Below are 20,406 nucleotides of genomic sequence, written 5' to 3'. Positions count from 1 at the left end.
ACCGTGCCGAATCGGAGTGTTTCTCCCGCACACGCATGCTTTGTATGTCGTCCGTAAACACGCCCTGTTCTTAAAGAGTGAGTCCGTCCGAATGCGGAGGACACGTGGGCGTTTCTACGGACGATGGCCGCACGCGGCAAAACACTGTGGCGTGCGGACCGCACCGTAAGAATGCGGGAATATCCGCACCGATCAGAATAAGGGCCTATGTGCTGATGGGGAGATGAGAGGCTTTGTCCAGGGGTCAGGCACATACTGAGAACTGTGAGGGGAAGGGGTTCATGGCCTATCTCCAGTTCTTACTACACATCTGGTGGACAGACATTTAGCTGGCTTATAGTATATAATAAATTCTGTGCAAAATAAACACCCTACAATAGTGGTTCCCAAACGTTTTTGCATCACAGCACCCTATAATATCAGAATCTTATCCACATCAATTGTGGTTATATCCATCTTCAGGTTTAATTATGTAGAAAGTGACAGGAGTTGCTTCATTTTGTTCTCAGATTTTATGATTGGCTGCCACAAGCACTGGTTTTGCTTATTGACCACAATTAATTTGAATTTGTCTTGGACCACAACCCTAGGCAACCCTGATAGGGTCCAAAGGCACTCCAGGGTGCCACGGCGCACAGTTTGGGAACCACTGCCCTACACAATATACGTGTCCTCACGCAACATCTATTCCAAGGATTCTTCCACAAAAGATGACCTGATGTTAAGATCTCGCCCAACTATCACAGAATGTCAGTCACCTTTGCTCCTTAATATTGATATCGCCACTCAACAACAACATAACACATGTGAAGATAAGATTGGCAGCAACTGGATTCATGGGGACAGAGCTTTCTCTCAAGCACTGTCCTTGCATGCGGCAGTTGAGTCATTCCTGCAATGTATTCAGTTATTGCATTGCAGATTGGGGCAATTTTATCCCATCATATCCTCATCCTCAGATGTGAATTGTCATAAAACTTCCCATTAATATTTTGAAGCTTGTGAAGAAACAGGATCACCTTATGCTGTTATTGAAAAACAACTCAAATTCCTGTTGTTTTACAAAGTAACGATAGCAAGTACATGAATACAAGTAAAACCACAGCACATGGGCATGATCACACTGTAGCAGATAAGTTGTGTACACAACACTGTGCAGTAATTATATTTACAATCTTCGTGGCTGCAAGAACTACTATTGTCGGCTGTGCGGGATGTCTCTGGATGACTCAGACTCGTGGCCAGTGGAGGTGCCAGCAGGAATTAGCTACTGGAATTGAACAAAGTGTCTAATTAACATTTAGGCTGATCAGGCTGCAGTCTAGGGCGCCAGACTGTGTGTGTGTGTGTGTGTGTGTGTGAGGGGGGGGGGGGGACAGCCTGACCAGATAGGCCTAATTCATTTAATTTATTCCATGCTGATTAGCGATCACCCACCCCAATGTACTCTGTGTGTGTGGCACGCGGGGGGGGGGGGGGGGAGGGGAGAGTTGTAAAGTTCTTAAGGTGACTGTACATGCCAGTTTGTTACATGCACATGGGCAGTATGAATGGCAAATCCCTTAGCACCCATACACGTATGTTTAGCAGCATTACAAGGGGAGCGGCATTGTGTAATAGCCTAGGGCACCCTCAACCTTTAATCAGGCCCTGATTGCACAAATGTGTTACTTTGATCTAACTTTAATTTCTACATTTCCTAGGAGCTCAGGAACTGGTGAGAATGGACAGGTGGGTTGTGAACACATCTAGTTTATGTCCTTCTACTTATATTACCTTTCTCCATAAAACCAAGACTATATGGGGTTTATTTACTAAGATGAAAATTCTATTTCAGATGGGATGTTGCTGAGCAACCAATCTGATATCATCGATTATCTTCTTGAACAGCGGTTCTCAACCGCCGTCCTCAGGACTCCCACACATTTTCCAGGTCACCAGCAGTTGCCCTCTGTATCACCAACGGTCACGTTTTTAAAATCCATGACCTGGAAAACGTGTCCTTAAGACCAAGGTTGAGAAGCACTAGAAGGTGCTAAATAAATAAGTAGAATCTGATTGGTTGCCCATAGCAACATCTCATCTTAAACAGAATGCCCATCTTCGTAAACAAACCCCTATGAATGAGAGCTACATTTTAATACTGTACCTTGACATCGACATGTATATTTACATGGGTAAATGAGTATAAATGGTGTTTTCTTGACAAAGTTAATTGCAATGTGTTTTCTGCTGGTACATGCATATTTTCTGCATATTTCTAGTGAGGTCATGTTTATGAATGGATGTGCAAACTTAAAACAATGACCTACTGTATAGCCAACAACACCACAAAAAGTAAAATCACACAAATGTAACTACTACTTTTAGCAGATGAAACAGACCTGACACTCTGCATTATTTATTCTCTCAGTGATGCACTGGGTTTAGAAAATCCAGTCTTTGACGATGCCCCTGCTGGTAATCTTGACCACAGGCCAAGACTCGAATTCATGGCCAGCCGCCAGCAGTCAGATACAGGCCGTCACCTGCTCTCCGAACCCAACACACCTCTGTCTCCACAGGGACCAAATGAGGTCTTCTTCCCTTCTCTTGGTAAGTACAGTACCTGCAGCCATACTTCTATACCGCTACACAGTATTAGAATCTGGCAGAACAACATCACTATTGCTTGCAAGCACAACAATACAAGATAGCTACTAATACAAATTTAAACATTCGTAAAACTTAGCAGAACTTTACTATTGTCACAGCCATCTCCCAACAGTCATTAGACTCATGCATACAAAACGGAGTACTGCTCCATAAACTAGACTTCTATTTATGCCAATGTAGGAAAACGTAACAATTATATGTAAAGTTAAAAAATTACAAATTAATCACGGATATTTACCTATGCAGTTAATTGAATTACCTTCTAAGAGGGAAATTGACTACTATTTACTAGCCATTTTGGCTGATCACCAACTCGGCTGGTTATGAACGGCTTTAGATCGGTTTTGTGTCCGAGAATGCAGTTTATTTACTAAGCTGCCGAGTTCTCAGGATTCGTATTTTCCAATGGTAAAGTAATTTCTCTTTGACTGCTGAGTTTACTGGCAGCCAAACATGACCAACCCTAAAGCATCAAACAAATCCTTCAAATCAATGCAGTGCTTCTATTTTAAAAATGTAAAGAAAGAAATGTTAAGGTTAAAAATTTTAATAAAAAAAAGGGGGCCTGGGGTTCCCCTCCTAAGCATAGCCAGCCCTGGGTTCTTTGAGATGGTCCTAGTTAAAAAAAATACAGGGAAATGTTCCCTATTTAAAGACTCAGCACTGGCTTCTTGGACCGGCCCTGGTTTCAAAATATGGGGACAAAAGAGATGAGGGGGGGGGGGGGGTGTACTTCTTTTTTATACCAGCACCAGTCTCCACTAGTCAGTAGGGTAATGCAACAGTCGGGGGACACTTTTATGAAGGTCCCGCCTCCGTGGCATTAACCTACTGACTACTCAGTCCTAGCCAGGTTCCCTTCAAGGAAACCCAAGGGCCAGTGCTGAAGCCCAGTGTTGATAGCATTCAAGTGTAAAAAATATAAAAAATATTGTATTCAGCTGTGGACCTAAAAGTCCCGGCAAGCCTCCTTTGCATGCAGGTACTTGGAAAATCACAAGGGCCAGCTAACACAGGGGCAGATTTATTAAGCTTGGAGAAGAGACAAACTGAAGATAAAGCGGAGAAAAGGTAAAAGGAGATAAAGCACCAGCTGATTGGCTGTGCTTTATCTCCTTTTACCTTTTCTCTGCTTTATCTCCAGTTTATCTCTTCTCCAAGCTTATTAAATCTGCCCCACAGTTCTAAAGCTGCACAACAAGACAAAGTAAATATATATGTAAGTGCAGTGAAAGTCAAATTATAGTCCATAAAATGTAACTTTTATTGGTTATATAATAAAATGGTGAAATATTAAAAAGAAAAAATAAAGAATTTAATATATTAATGACCGCCACTGATCTATGCCTTTGATTATTAGGGTAATGTGTCCCTGTTTGCTTATAGTGTGTGGGAGCTACTATGTAACAATAATATAACTCACTGGTTCACTTAGCTTTATTATTAGCCTAATGCTGCCCATACACTTGTGAGATACTGCATGCAATCATTCGATATCGACCACATCTGGTCGATAAATCAAATGATTGTATGCATTTTTAAGGGGACATTCGACGCAATTTCGAGTCTCAAGATCTTATGTGTTGCACATAATATTTATCGAATTGCAGGAGTCTGGTACAAGTAAGAAAACTTGAAATAAAGGATTGTAACATAACCTTTGTGCAAAGTGCATCAATACATGTTAATTTGTCACACTGAAGGAACTGAGGACATTGGTATTAAATTCTTACAATAAAGAGAACATGGGCTATTTAGAAAGTATTACTGCACGGAGCACCACAGAGCTCAGGATAAGCTACTTAAATATAACAGGCACTGGCACTATACAGTGTAACACTATTATAAGTATTTGTAACAATTATTCAGTTACATAATTTCACGGTTAGGCTGAAAATAAAGCCAAGTGAACAGTGAGTTATATTATTGTTACATAGTAGCTCCCACACACTATAGGCAAACAGGGACACATTACCCTAATAATCAAAGGCATAGATCAGTGGCGGTCATTAATATTTTAACTCTTTATTTTTTCTATTCTTTATCTTTACTTATTTTAATATTTCACCATTTTATTATATAACCAATAAAAGTTACATTTTATGGACTGTAATTTGACTTTCAGTGCACTTGCATATATACTTACTTTGTCTTGTTGTGTAGTGTGTTAAGAATCAAGTAGTAAGTAGCACCTCCCTCATTGAAAAAAAAAATTAGGACTTTTCCCCAGAATAAATGATCAAAGTGGAGATAGGAAAGTTGAACACATATGAAAATTGACAGGACTGGTGCGGGAATCCTCTATGTTTGTATCCGTTCTACAGCTGAACTGAAGCCGAATGTAGTTTTACATATAAAAAACACACCGTGAAAGTAGAACTTTATTAAACACACATGTACACACAGTTATACATGCTGACACATGGACTCGGACCAGTTGTGATCCATTAGGGATATCTGTGGATAATAAATTAAAATACCCACCTAAATGCAGTGTACTGTAGATCTGTCCTCTTTTTTACACACACACACACACACACACACACACACACACACACACACACACACATATATAGTGTATGTTAATAAAATAACATTGAGCTCTGTGATGGGAGCCTGTCCGCAAAGTTAATTAAGGTAACCCAAGGTTAGTAGGGTTCACCCTTGTGGATACCTTCAAATATGGTTAGGAGGGGGCCCTTACGCCATTTTATTTTCTTATTTTTAATGCTTTCTTTTACATACAGAATAATTGCATGGACCTCACTGATCCATGTATGCCAATTCAAATAGTAAAAGGTGCTCTATTTGCCATTGGTATTTTTATTTAAATTAATAGCCAAATTTGATCACAAGAATTATAGTAAATTATCTGTGGTGTGCTTTTGCCTTTGGGAAGTTCTGCTGAGCTTGTCTGATGATCAATTGATTCATGCTTGTGTTTTCAATCCTGATTTCCATTCGTAAATGAGCAAAATCGGCTGAAACTTTTGGTTCAGTAAATTTGCTGATGTACAGTAGGTTTCCTGGCCGTGAATGGGACACCCGTGCCCATTACATCTTAGCAAATTTCCCCCTACTTATTTTTGTTTTGTTTTGTTTTCTTGCTAGAGCCAGTGCCAGATTCTCCTGATCCTATTTAAATGAAGACATAAACAAATCAGAAAATCTACAACTGCGAAGAGAAAAAAAGTGTGTTCATCTGAGTTTTATTTAAATCTTCAGGACTATCTAATTTGCTGCCATTCATCCCTTCATTGCCGAATACAGGAAGGAACTATCTTTTCATATGAATATTGTAAACCTGGACAGATTATCCTAATATATTTTTATTTCCTGCTAACTACGTTGGTTTAAAAACTGTTTAAAGATGTCATTGTCATATGAAAGAGATCAAAAGGCAAATTCAATGATTGAATTCCTGAAGCTAAATACCATACATCCACTGCATTATATCTGGTAGTTTTCATTTCCGTTTTCATTTTTAAGTGTGAAAAGTCTATTCAATATTAAATTATAGCTGGTGATACCACAACAATTTTAGGATTTATAGGACTGGATTTAATAAACGGTAGCAGATAACATCAGCTGCAAAACTATGTTTTGCTCTTAATATTAGTGAAATTTTGAAAATTTACATTTTGATTTTCATCATGCTGAGAACTGCTTATTAAATCTAGCCTGCACACAAACTATTTTTTGAAATTCTAGGGGATGTGGATGATACTGTATGTAACCATTTTAAAAATATATTTTGATAATTAGCATTTTTGTTTTATATTAAAAAAATTAAAATAAATTAGGAGTGGTTAATTCAATTAACCTGGGAAGCCGCCACGTTTGCAAAAACACATAAATCTGGGAATTTATCACACAAAAGCAGATTAATTTGGCCACAGAAAATCTGAAATTGAATTGCCCGATAAAACATAATATGCCCTAATTAGTTCTTCCCAGGTCCAATTAGAGTTACTAATGTATTTTTGCATCCTCGTTATTTGAGTTACTCAATGGTGTGAATTCTAGGCACAATACAAGTCCAATTTTCAAATCTCCTGAAAAACTAGAAAAATATAACAGATTTGCCAGATGTGGATTAGAAGTATATGAAATAATAAATACAGACATTAAATATATTAATATATTATATTCTGCATGCATCGTTCTGATCTTTAATAATAATAATAATAATAATTTTATTTATATAGCGCTCTTTCTCCAATAGGACTCAAGGCGCTTAACAGATAGAATGAATGTAATACAGTACAGGAACAATAAAGTACAGAAAAGCTTTTCATAAACAATACTTAAGGGACTGAAGGAAACGCTTGAGTAAATAGGAAAGTCTTGAGTCTGTTTTTAAAGCATTCTAGAGTTGGGGTCTCTCGAACTGTGCGGGGAAGTGAGTTCCATAAAGTCGGAGCTGAATGGCTAAAAGCTCGACCCCCAGATGAATTACGGGAGATCCTAGGTACTGCTAAAAGTCCTTCATCTACAGACCGCAGTAATCGGGTGGGACAGTATGGAATCAGAAGCTGCTTCAGGTACCTTGGGCCTTGGTCATGTAGGGCTTTGAAACTCAGTAGATTGATCTTGAAAATTATTCGCCATTTTATTGGCAGCCAGTGAAGGGAGTAGAGAATGGGAGTTATGTGGCCAGAACGGGGCTGGTTAGTTAACAGCCTGGCAGCTGTGTTTTGTACCAGCTGTAATCGGTGCAGTTCTTTTGCTGGTAGACCAAGGTAAAGGGCATTGCAGTAATCCAAACGAGATGATACAAATGCATGTATGACTTTTGGCAGATCTTCAGATGGGATTAAGTGTTTGATTCTGGCTATGTTCCTCAGATGAAAGAATGAGGATTTGATTGTGGCTGATATCTGATGTTTAAGTGTCAATCCACCATCTAGTACCACGCCAAGATTCCGCACATGATCAGAGTTTTGTAATTTTGTACCCCCAATTGTCAGTGCAGTTGGGTGGCTGTGCTGCCTTAATAGGAAATGTGCCATTTGTACAGGTGTTCCAAGAATGAAAGTATTACATAAGCCACTGGTTTCCAAACTATGGGGGTTATTCTGGTTCACTCCTTCTGGCAAATTCCTTCTCAAATGGACAAAACCATGTGCACTGAAGGTGGGGCAAATATAACATGTGCAGAGAGAGTTAAGGTGCGTACCCACGGTACGATTTATGTTCCGTAAGATATCATATACAATTCCCCAGAAAAGTCCTGGTGGTTAAAAAGCATAAGATTTGTGCTTAAAATAAGGTACGATGTGCATAAGATATAGCAAACGATCTGACGTCACAGCTATACTACACTATACTATCTTATGCTTTCTAGACAGAATTGGGTTGCATGTTCACCCGATCAGCTCCCTCCCATACGACCTGCGGGAGCGCGCATCGTACGTCGGATAGTGCATACACACGGTAAGATATAGTGCACTATCTAGCATGCTATTCGAAACTGGCTAGATAGTGTGCTAGATTGTGCACTATATCTTACCGTGGGTACGCAGCTTTAGATTTGGGCTGGGTTTTATTTCAAAGTGAGATCTATATTGCAGTGTAAAAATAAAGCAGTCAGTATTTACCCTGCACAGAAACAAAATAACTCACCCAAACCCAATTCTCTCTGCACATTTTACATCTGCCCCCCCCCCCCCCCCCTGCAGTGCACATGGTTTTGTCCATCTAAGAAGGAGTGCACCAGAATAACCCCCTATGTGCTGTGGCACCCTGGGGTCTCTCGGAACCCTTGCAGGGTTGTTGGACCATAGCAATAGGCAAAACCAGTGCTGGTATTTGCCAATCATAAACTATTTAGTCTAACAGAAGTGAATCCTGTCCCTCCCCATATAATTAATCCTAAGGATGACCTATAAATACAGTTTACTTTATTTATTTATTTTTCTCTAAATTTCTCAATAAGAAACTTTTATCCTAGGGTTGTCTTGAAAATAATTCTGATACTCCAGGGTGCCTTGATTCAAAAAGTTTGTAAACCGCTGACATAAGCAATATTGTCCTATTGGTGGCCCTCCGACTCAAGGCCCATACACACTGGGAGATTTTAAGCTGGAAGCAGCTCAGTTTTGTCGTTCAAGCTGCTTTCAGCTCAAAGGCCACCCAGAGTGTATGGCCAGGCTATGAGTTGTGAGTGCTGATACATGCTCATGCATCATCAATGCCAGCCACTGTTTGTCTGTACGGCTTTCCATAACGTTCTGCTATGGAAAACCATTCACCCCCTGTGAAAAACACTGGCCAGGAGGAAATATCGCTTTTTGTGTATGCACTGAGCGATTTTCACATCATCGCTGTCCATACACGCTGGGCAAAATCACCCAGTGTGTATGGACATTTCATAACATGATCATGGACTTCTGGACAACACTAGAACATTTACAGATTTCTCCTTTTCAGTGCAAGGGCTTATCTGCACTATACAGTATGTATTCATTTTAAATTTCATGTGATTTTTTTTGTCCACTGGGTGTGTGAGAATTGTTTTTTAACTGTGTGTGTGTGTGTGTGTATATATATATATATATATATATATTTATATATATATGACGGACGTGGGGGCGGCGGCACTCGGAAATAAGACACAGCAGGCAATTTGTTCCTGACGTTTCGAGACCTCTAGGTCCCTTTATCAAAGGTGCATGTGAGAACAAAACATACATATAATAAACTTACCTATATACCCTGTGTCCATGCGTATCCCGCGGCGTCCGGCCGTGCGTCGCACTGAGGTGATGTCATCCATTCAGCTGGGTGCAGCGGGGCATGCAGGGAATCACGTGACCCCATGTAACAGTGCGCCGTAGTCATGACAACGAAGGCACACTGAATGACAACAACTGAATATACGTTAGTACAAGTTAAAAAGCAGAACTGTAAGGCAAAAAATGACAAAAAATAACAGCAAGGCATGGAATCAATCTGAGGCAATGCTAATGGTTGAGACACCATGGTGGATAAGCTCACCCAATGGGTAATGGCACATATATTAAACTATTGACTGACTAAGCAAAGGTTAATACATATAAGGGATCAGCTGTGCCTAAAATGTTAAATAAATGACAAACGTGTAAGGAAGGAAGTAACACCAATAAATACTGTTATAGAAAATGGGATAAACTCAAATTTTCATTAAGACCACGCAGAGATAAGGTGTCCAAATGAAAGATCCACCTACTCTCCGCACGTAACAAGGCAGTAGACCTGTCACCCCCCCTGGGCAACGGGGGCACATGGTCAATAATTCTATAACGTAAGGACGTTAGCGGGTGTCTAGCCTCAATGAAGTGTCGGGCGACTGGAAATTCACTATGACCAGCTGCGAGTCCAATTTTTTTTGGACCTATGAGTGGCTGCGCGTTCTTTAAACGCCCGGTCCGTTTTGCCAATGTAATGGCGGCCGCAGGGACAGCTGATCATGTAAACAACATATTTGGTATTGCAGCTGACCCTATGTCTGATTTTGAATTTCTTCCCTGAAAAGGGATGGAAGAAGGAATCCCCCGGCACCATATGGTTACAAGTGGTGCATCCACTGCAGCGAAAGCAACCCACCTTGGGTATGCTCAGAAAAGTGGGAGGCTTGGGTGTGGGGAATCTTATGTCATTTTTGACCAGATGGTCTTTTAGATTTTTGCCTCTTTTAAATGCATGCATGATGTGTTTGTTGTTTAAAGAAGGAAGTTGGGGATCTGTATTGACAATGGGCCAATGTTTTTTAGCAATCTGGCACTGTTGCTTACTTTTGTCATGGAATGCATTTACCCAAATGACTCTATCGCTTACATCAGTGGTTCCCAAACTGTGTGCCGTGGCTCCCTGGGGTGCCTCAGGACACTTGCAGGGGTGCCCTGGGTTGGTGGTCCAGGACCAACAAAAAATATTAATGGTGCATTATTTATAAGACAAAACAGTGCTGGTGGCTGCCAATCATAAAATGTGTACAAACAGAAGCAAACCCTGCCATTTACCACACAACTGACATGAAGAATCGCATATAAACACAATCTAATAAAATAAATTTTGGCCTAGGGGTGCCGTGAAAAAATTCTGATACTCTAGGGGTGCCTTGATTAAAAAAAGATTGGGAACCCCTGGCTTACATCATTATTTTTGGCAGAGTTAAGAGCTTGCTCTCTGCTCATAGTCAGAACTCTATTTTTAGCATGTAAGAGGTCTAAGCAGCAATAGCCTCTGGATTGCTAAAAAACATTGGCCCATTGTCAATACAGATCCCCAACTTCCTTCTTTAAACAACAAACGCATCATGCATGCATTTAAAAGAGGCAAAAATCTAAAAGACCATCTGGTCAAAAATTACATAAGATTCCCCACACCCAAGCCTCCCACTTTTCTGGGCATACCCAAGGTGGGTTGCTTTCGCTGCAGTGGATGCACCACTTGTAGCTATATGGTGCCGGGGGATTCCTTTTTCCATCCCTTTTCAGGGAAGAAATTCAAAATCAGACATAGGGTCAGCTGCAATACCAAATATGTTGTTTACATGATCAGCTGTCCCTGCGGCCGCCATTACATTGGCAAAACGGACCGGGCATTTAAAGAACGCGCGGCCGCTCATAGGTCCAACATAAAAATTGGACTCGCAGCTGGTCATAGTGAATTTCCAGTCGCCCGACACTTCATTGAGGCTAGACACCCGCTAACGTCCTTACGTTATAGAATTATTGACCATGTGCCCCCGTTGCCCAGGGGGGGTAACAGGTCTACTGCCTTGTTACGTGCGGAGAGTAGGTGGATCTTTCATTTGGACACCTTATCTCCGCGCGGTCTTAATGAAAATTTGGGTTTATCCCATTTTCTATAACAGTATTTATTGGTGTTACTTCCTTATATATACACGGTTGTCATTTATTTAACATTTTAGGCACAGCTGATCCCTTATATGTATTAACCTTTGCTTAGTCAGTCAATAGTTTAATATATGTGCCATTACCCATTGGGTGAGCTTATCCACCATGGTGTCTCAACCATTAGCATTGCCTCAGATTGATTCCATGCCTTGCTGTTATTTTTTGCCTTACAGTTCTGCTTTTTAACTTGTACTAACATATATTCATTTGTTGTCATTCAGTGTGCCTTCGTTGTCATGACTACGGCGCACTGTTACGTGGGGTCACGTGATTCCTTGCGTGCCCCGCTGCGCCCAGCTGAATGGATGACGTCACCTCAGTGCGACGCACGGCCGGACGCCGCGGGATACGCATATAGGTAAGTTTATTATATGTATGTTTTGTTCTCACATGCACCTTTGATAAAGGGACCTAGAGGTCTCGAAACGTCAGGAACAAATTGCCTGCTGTGTCTTATTTCCGAGTGCCGCCGCCCCCACGTCCATCTACATATCTGACAGCTTGTCAGCTTGGAGGGCACCGGATTGTTTGCTGACTCCCTAGGTGGGAGAAGTGCCGCTGCAACTGGTGTGGAGTGCTATCCCAGGACATTATATATATATATATATATATATATATATATATATATATATATATATATATATATAGTGTATGTTAATTATGCTAATAAAATAACATTGAGCTCTGTGATGGGAGCCTGTCCGCAAAGTTAATTTAAGGTAACCCAAGGTTAATAGGGTTCACCCTTGTGGATACCTTCAAATATGGTTAGGAGGGGGCCCTTACCCCATTTCTTTCTTTTACATACAGAATAATTGCATGGACCTCACTGATCCATGTATGCCAATTCAAATAGTAAAAGGTGCTCTATTTGCCATTGGTATTTTGATTTAAATTAATGGCCGAATTTTATCTGTGTGTGTGTGTGTGTGTGTGTGTGTGTGTGTGTGTGTGTATATATATATATATATATATATATATATATATATATATATATATATATATATATATATATAATATATATATGTCCATGACACGGGTGGTGGTGAGTAGTTACTTTCTGAATATATATGCCGTATGTAAGCTGTACTGTTGAGCTTGATAACGGTTAATATACCGAAACGTTGCTTTAAAGACTGGTTTGTCTTGTGTTATTTGGGACTACAAATCCTTTGAGTGCCTTACTCTAACAGCACTAATTGGTGTATTAACTTGCTAATTTGTAGCTGCAGCACCCGCATCGCCAGCCCTGCCGCCTGGCAAACATTATGCCAGGAAGAGTGTATTCCGTCCGCTCTTTAGTGACCCGGCGGCTGCCACATTAAAGATGCTGCCCAGTGCCATTAACAGAGCTGACAGAAGCATCTTCCCGGCATTCCTGTGCATGGGGGCACGTACGGTTATCATATAGAAACTGCTGCAGGTCCACAAGTTATGTGTAAAAAGGGGAACACTGTTGCCGTAATTTGAATATTGGAGACAACTGTGCTGCGTATTGGTATTATTTTGTGGCCACGCCCCTTCCCCTTGAAGCCACTCCCCTATATTTTTGGCTTGATCACCCACCAGCAAAAACATAAAATCGGCACCTATGCAACTCACACCTTAGTAAATGTCCCCCTTTATCTCTCTCCACATTAATGCTCTCCAAACATGGATGACATTTTATGTTACTTTAATATGACAGGCATATGAAGGGTAAGTATGCATGGTTTGTTAAGCAATTCGTCACTTGCTTTTAAAAGATTTTCTTTCTTTTTGTATTCAGTAAATTTCTATATTCTTTAGTGTTATGCTTTTTTCTATCATTGCTTATCTATTACAGATAATGTCTTCAGTTAGCACATTTTGTATTTTTGCAGAAATAAATTATTTTGAGCTGTTCATACATATCAGCATATGATGTGAAATAGTTTTACTGAAAGTAAGGAAAGTTGTCAGTCCCCCGCAATAACATGTCCAGTTTTTCTCAGCCCCATTGACCTAAAGATTACACAAAATGTATTCATACAAAGCACATACTGGAAATACATTTAGTAAATTATAATATGGGAACTTGCGATTATGCTTTAGGTGTCCCAAACTTACTTTGAAAACACCCCTGTAAAATGATTCTGCACTAAAATGTCAGATCCCCATATAGAGATATGTGGAAGATAAGCATACTACCTTTTTAGTATTACACCCTTTACTATTTAAAACTTTAACATTGTCTGCCTAAACTATAGCTTTGTTTAGTTTTACTTGTTTTAACGGCTGGAATGGCACCCTGCAGCCACTATCGCTGTTGATGAACTGTCCAAAGTTTCCATTGGACTCTACGGACCTGCAGAATGTACAATGCCCCCTGTGTACAGATGGCAGGCACCGATACTGAAGCTGGTAACAAGACTTCCAGGGGGGTGTGACAGAAAGGTGGGTTATTGGAGTGTTATACTGTACTTGTCCACCTGGTCCTATTTAGAGCCTAGTACACAGGTGATACATATGCCCCCCACCCTATCTCTTTCCTCTTATTTTACTCTCTCCCAGGGCCAGATTCTCTAAGCTTCAAAAGTGATAAAATTGAGAGTGATAAACAGCCAGCCAATCAGCTCCTACCTGCCATGTCATAAGCTGTGTTTGAATAATGTGAGGTAGGAAAAGGGGGTGTTGCCTCGGGCTCACGTAGTGAGATGGGACCTGGGGCGCCTGACAGGAGCTGTTTTTGCCCAGCTGCTGCTCTAAAACGGGATGGTTAGTCCCGTGAAAAAACAGAGAACAAAACAAAACAGGTGAGCAGCGCTGTAATGAAAAAGAATCGATTGGTTAATCTATGACAAGATTTTAATAGCAGATACGTAATAAAAGGTGAAGATCACCGGCAATATTAAAATAGATACTGTGCAGTTTCTAATTAATCAACACATAGAACAATAAAAAGTTCACAATCCTCACCAACCGTGGAGACTTAGATTGATAATCAGTCCCGGATGAAATGTCCAGGGGGATGGGCTAGATTCCCAAATTCGGGCCCAGGGGGAGAACCGCCGCGGTGTCGCTGTGGGACAGGAGTGGCCCAAGGTGGTACAGATAACCAACTCCTTCCAGGGCATGATGTTAGAGAGCGGCAATGTCCTCAACCTCCGTGGAGACTTGGAGTGGTGGACAGTCCCAGTTGTAATGTCCAGAGGGATTGGCTGGGTTCCCAATTTCTGGCCCAGGGGGAGAACCGCCGCAATGTCGCTGTGGGACAGGAGTGGCCCAAGGTGGCACAAATAACCAACTCCTTCCAAGTTGAAGTGCGGCAATGTCCTCAAACTTCCTGATGGGGCAATAAGGTTTGTATCCAGATTGGGGAAATGGAAATGTGGCATCCAGTTGGGGGTTCTCCAAATTGGTGTTGGAGGATGAAAGGTTGGGAGGATGTGGCAAAGGGTCCTTCTTACGCGTTTCGCTACTCCTGGTAGCTTTATCAAAGGAACTGTGAGGTAGGAGCTGATTGGTTGGTTGGTTATCACTCTCCATTTTATAATTTTTGAAGCTTAGAGAATCTGGCCCCAATCTCTTGTCTAGCTTTCCTCCATCTCCCTGACATTTCCACCCCTCTCTCCCCCTCAACCTGGTCCTCTCCCTCCCCCCTTTCTCTCCTTGACACCCTCTCTCTCCCTGTGCGGGATTTATTAAAATACATTGCCGTCGGACCTCAGCAATGCTAGCACATATGTATTAACATATGACGAAGGCTCCATCACCTCCCTGGGCACCTCCTCCTCCCCTCATGCTGGGAAGTTTAAGCAGGCTGTCCACGGCACCTCCTCCCCACTGCATTTGGAAGGATGTCCGGCTGTGTTGCTAGGGGGAGGAGGGGTTTACCTTCCAGGTCCAGGAGGACCTGCAGGAAGGTCAGCAAGGGGGAGGGGGGGTGGCGATACCCTGTCCTGCGATGGTGTGGCGACCAGGTATTAGTACATTAGAAAATGCGGTAAAACCCCCAAAAACAGGTGATTTAGCTTAGTCACTTTTAGCTTAGTACATCCCACCCTAAGTCTCTCTACCTCTCTCTCTCGAACACCTTCTCTCAATCCGTATCTCCATTTCTCTCTGACACCCTCTCACTCTGTGTCTACCTCTAACATCCTCTCTCACTCCATCTCTCCCTGACACCATCTCACTTTCTCTCCTAACACTCTCTCACACCCGTGGCTCCCCCTTTCTTTCCTTGACACCTCTCACCCACTCTCCCCCTGACACATGGTCTCTCTCCCTTTCTCTCTCTAACACCTTCTCCCCTATTTCGCTCTCTCCCATCTCCTCTCTCTCTCTCATCCCTCCTTCTCCCTGACATTTCCCTCCCTCTTTTTCCCCCCATTCCACCTGGTGCTGTCTCTCCCTGGCATCCTTTGTCACTCCCTGTGACTCCCCATTTCTGAACCCTAACACCCTCTCTCACGCTGTGTCTCCCCTTTCTCTCCCTGGCATCCTCTCCTTCTTGGCTGCCTCTTTCTGTCTCTACTTCTTTTGCTTCCTAACACACACTCTCCCACACCCCTCCCCTTATTCTTTCTTTCCTGCTCGCGTCCCTCCATCTCTTATTTATTTACAGTTTCTTATATAGCGCAGCAGATTCCGTTGTGCTTTACAATAGTAGACAGTGAAAAAACAAACTGGGTAACAACAGACAGACTTGGATGTTAGAGGGCCCTGCTGCAAGCTTACAATCTCTTTTGTTCCTCCTCCTTTCTCAGACAACCTTTCTCCTAATTCCCTCTTTTTGCCATGAAACACTCTCACTCTTCTCTCTTTCTCCGACACCCTCTGTGTCTCTTACTCCCCTCACTCTTTCTTCTGCTCCCCTAAGAAGCATTGCAGTGACAATGGTTGTCGTGTGGGGGAAGGGTTTGCTTTCAGAATTTTGTTATAGGGCCCACAAAGTTCCAGTTACACCTCTGCCTATGGGTGAAACATCATGACAGATCACATGCTCAGAGGGCATGCCTACAACAGGAAACAATACCTGTTTGTAAATGCTGAAATCAATGCTTATCAAATAATGTCCCTAAACTATACAACTCCTTTTCTAAACAAAGTGTAAGTATTTTCATTTTTGAAGATACACCCATATTGACAGCAAATTCATGCACTTTCCCCAAAAAAGGGGCATCATGTAATATGATGTGCAGTTCTATACTTTGTAAATAAAGATGATTGTCAATAAATGTTTGTGATATATTAGTATTAAATGCTTTCAGTAGTAAGCAAACCAGATTTCCATATCTCTACATACTGTAGATACATTTGTAAGCCACACGCTTTACTTCCTGACACAGGAAATAGGTGTTAGACAGAAAGAGGAAACATTGAAGCTTTGGAGAAGAAATGTAGAGTATTTACTCTGAACAATCAACTTTTTGCTTTTCACGTAAGATACTGTGACCATGCCATAAACAGCCCTACAGACCTGGGCACGATATTTTGCTTGATGCCCTTGTTGGAGTTTGCAAAGTTATTGCCAACAATAACCCTTTGTTGTGTAGGAGAAGGTGGTCATCAAACTATGACTTTAACTAGGTACACACTAGACAGTTTATTTTTTCTTTTATTTTTTTCTTTACCTAGGTACACAATAGACAACAGTTTGAACAATTTGATTGATTCCGATAGATCAGAAAGTCAAACTGTTCAAATTGTCCAGTGTGTACACAGTATATCACTGACCATGCACACTTCCATGCCTCATCAGCAAAATCCTCCATCGGCCCTGCATACAAGACCGACGGGATACATGAATTGCAAAGGCAAATTTAATTACATGCATTAAATTTTCCCTGTATCAATTCAGAAACCATTAGCACAGTCAATAACCAATAGTGATATATATTCAACTGGTCCCGGATCCATTCTGAAGTTCTTTTGATGGAATGGATCCGGCATCCATTATTTAATGCAGCGGCCAAATCCGGACCATTTGGCCATAAAATTAAAATATGTGGCATTTATGTACTAAGGCAGAGGTGGGCTATGTTTGGTGACATATGAGATCCTCTTTGTGTGGTTGCAAAAATAAAACACCCACACAGTATCATAGTAGTCATCATCCCACCCAATTCACAGGAATTTCAGATAAAAAGTGATTTTGTTCAGTACACTAGTGATATTATATCGTCTTATTGTGCAAATGTGTTCCAAAGACTAGGAGGAATTGGCGTGAGATTAGGGGATGCCTCTCCGCCATTACACCTCATCCTCCTCTGACTGGACCACACTCTGTCAACAACACACAGAGTGGCGGCATACTAATGAGTCAATTTGTCTCATTCTATATCCGCTGGGCCCCTTAATGCAATGTACTGGCTCCATAAACACACATTCCGCTTCTGCCATGAATTGCATCAAATCGGCAATACGCTGCACAACAGTGCAAAAATATGTACTCCCAAGGCGGGTCTAATGATACAAATCATGGCTTTTACAACTTTACAAGAGAGATTAGCAGATTCATCGGAGTATAGGCTCAGATTCAATAGAACAGTGTGTCATTGGCCCTTATTCTGGTTGACTCACAAAGCTGCGAATACGCATCCTTGCATGTCCCCCAGACCCTGGCTGCCACTCGCCAGTCCACTCACCCCCCCCCCCCCTTGCATGGCAGGTTCACCTGCACGTCTGCGAATGGACATCCTTTTGCAGCCCATGAGGAAACACCCACATCATTCGATGGTCATGGACCATCCAATAATATGGAGGGTGCATGCATATCTAAGTGACACATCAGGTCACTTAAATTTGCATGCACACTCGACAGCTGGACATCTGGTGATGTCAGCTGCACACCCCCCGCACCTGCATCACTGGGTGATTGCCATGGGAATTCCCAGCATTTTCATGGGAACACCCATGAAACAGATCCCACGCCCCCCGCCTGCAGTCTTGGCCGCACGCACCTGGATCATGCACATTTTAAAAACATTGTGCTCACATGTCAATTCACATGCGAGCGTGTGCATAAGACTAACCCCCATTGTACAGTACTATCATAAAACATTGCATTTTTCATATAAATACAGAAAACAAATAAATCGTTTAGAATACAATACAATGTTGGTCCCAAGAAATGGTAATATCCAACCATTGTATTATGCAATATTAACAACATTTAGGAGATGGCTTTCTTGGGTGCCTGGTAAAGTAGATAAGTCTCCCAAGGGCCGCACGCTTCCATCCACTTACCCTGCAAATTGACTGTCCGGGATGCTTAATGATGCAATTAACACAATACTGACGGCTTTGTAAATTTACTCCATAACATTCAAAGACTTTTGAAAACAATTTTCCAAAACCATGCTATTAACTTCATTTAAAAAGTCTGTCAAACTAATTCAATGGAAGGTGACTAATATCAGAAAATAAATACATACATTTACAGTAAATGGTTGAGTTCTCACCTCTAAAGTTTTTTTTGCTTTTTTTATTCATTAATTTAGCAGTGACTCCAATCTCAGAAAATAGTATGTGCATTATGTGGTGCCCCAAGACTTCTCTGCAGTGCAGGGGTTAACGCCCGGGACGTTGGGGGTTAACCCTGCACCCAGAGCTTCGCGCCAAAAGTGTTTGATGGGCGGAGAGAAGAGGAGGCCACAGGGGCTGGAGAGCGGGAGGAAGCTGTGACTGCCCGGAAGGAGGAGAGAAGAGCAGCGCTCCGGGACAGCGTGGCTGAGGAGGGAGAGCGGAGGAAAAGCCGGCCGGGACCCGCAAGCGGCAGAGTGACAGGAGACCAGCCGCCGAGTCCCAGCGTCGGCCGCGTCATAGAGCGAGCGACGCGGAGGAGAACGGCGACGCGCCATGCCCTGCCACCGCTAGCGCACCGCCAGCCTACAGGGGAGCCCAGCAGAGGGACTGCTGCCGCAGTCACCCAGCCCGCAGTGAAAGAGCCGGTGGAGCCGCTGAGTGGGGCAACGCTGCGTCTGCGGCGCCCCCACTAGTGTGCCCCGGTGAATAGGACAAGACCCCTGCTGCCTGGAGAGCTGAGACGCCGGTCGAGACGGGCAGGAGCCTGCACCTGCATCCTGTCCTCAGGTACCCACTGCCAGCTAATTGACTAGCAGCCAGCTCCCTCCCCGTGCCTTTAACCCCACAGCGAGCAGCCTAGCAGCCAGCCTCCCCTTCGTGCCTCTGCCCCACTGCTAACCAGCCCCCAGGCTGCTGTGTCCACCCCAAGTGTCCCTAAGGAACGACAGTGGGACAAGGAAGGGACTGCACTAATAGAGTCAGGCCAGTATCCAGGGGCCCCTGCATCTAACCTCCCACAGTTGGCTGAAGAGCCCCATTCATCTGGATTCCCCTTTTTGAGGATTAACAGTGTTAGTGACCACTTTCATTAGTGACGGGACAGCGCCACCCTGTGGCCGTGTTAAGGAACTACACCCTTAGCCATAAGGGTATACCTCTCCAGGACTGATAATAGACAGTGCCTGCTCGAACTCTACTGTGACCTTTAGGTGACAGCCTACCGCACTGACGTGACTCACTGGTTCTTTATTCTGAGGGTACCTGCAAGTAGACGCATGGTTACATTGTTTGCTGGTGTTATGTGATAAATGTTTACCGTTAGATAAATGTACGGAGTAGTTTAGTGTGGAGAGTGAAACGTGTGACGCACTTCTGAGTTAACAGTACGGGCACGGTGGGGCTACCCATTAGTCACAATAAAGCGGGGGTGCCTACCCCATAGTACACCGTCCGGTACTTGTAACGTAAGAAGCGTCCCAGGCCTGGACTTGTGGGAGTGAACACGTCCCCAGGCCGGTACTGCTGCTAATCCTGTCAACCAGGTTAGAGTTATTTAATTCTGTGTTAATTTGTAAGAAGT

The 20,406-nt window shown here is 42.6% G+C and overlaps 2 protein-coding genes across 4 annotated transcripts in view; one reads left to right on the top strand and one right to left on the bottom strand.

Moving 5' to 3' along the window:
- The window catches only part of VSIR (V-set immunoregulatory receptor), a 37,614-nt gene extending 31,195 nt beyond the window's left edge, over positions 1-6,419 (top strand). Inside the window, exons 5-7 of the mRNA XM_083146303.1 lie at positions 1,704-1,731; positions 2,414-2,595; positions 5,767-6,419. Coding sequence (XP_083002429.1) covers positions 1,704-1,731; positions 2,414-2,595; positions 5,767-5,798 — 242 coding nt within the window. The 3' untranslated portion in view covers positions 5,799-6,419. The remainder of the gene's footprint in view (positions 1-1,703; positions 1,732-2,413; positions 2,596-5,766) is intronic.
- CDH23 (cadherin related 23) overlaps positions 1-20,406 on the bottom strand; it is a 914,269-nt gene that overhangs the window by 150,489 nt on the left and 743,374 nt on the right. The gene's annotated exons all lie outside the window — the stretch shown is intronic.

The sequence above is a fragment of the Crinia signifera genome, chromosome 6, assembly GCF_055691185.1.
Source record: "Crinia signifera chromosome 6, ASM5569118v1, whole genome shotgun sequence".
NCBI classification, from domain to species: Eukaryota; Metazoa; Chordata; class Amphibia; order Anura; family Myobatrachidae; genus Crinia; species Crinia signifera.
The sequence above is the reverse complement of the archived record's forward strand: the minus strand, read 5'-3'. Positions and strand labels throughout refer to the sequence as shown.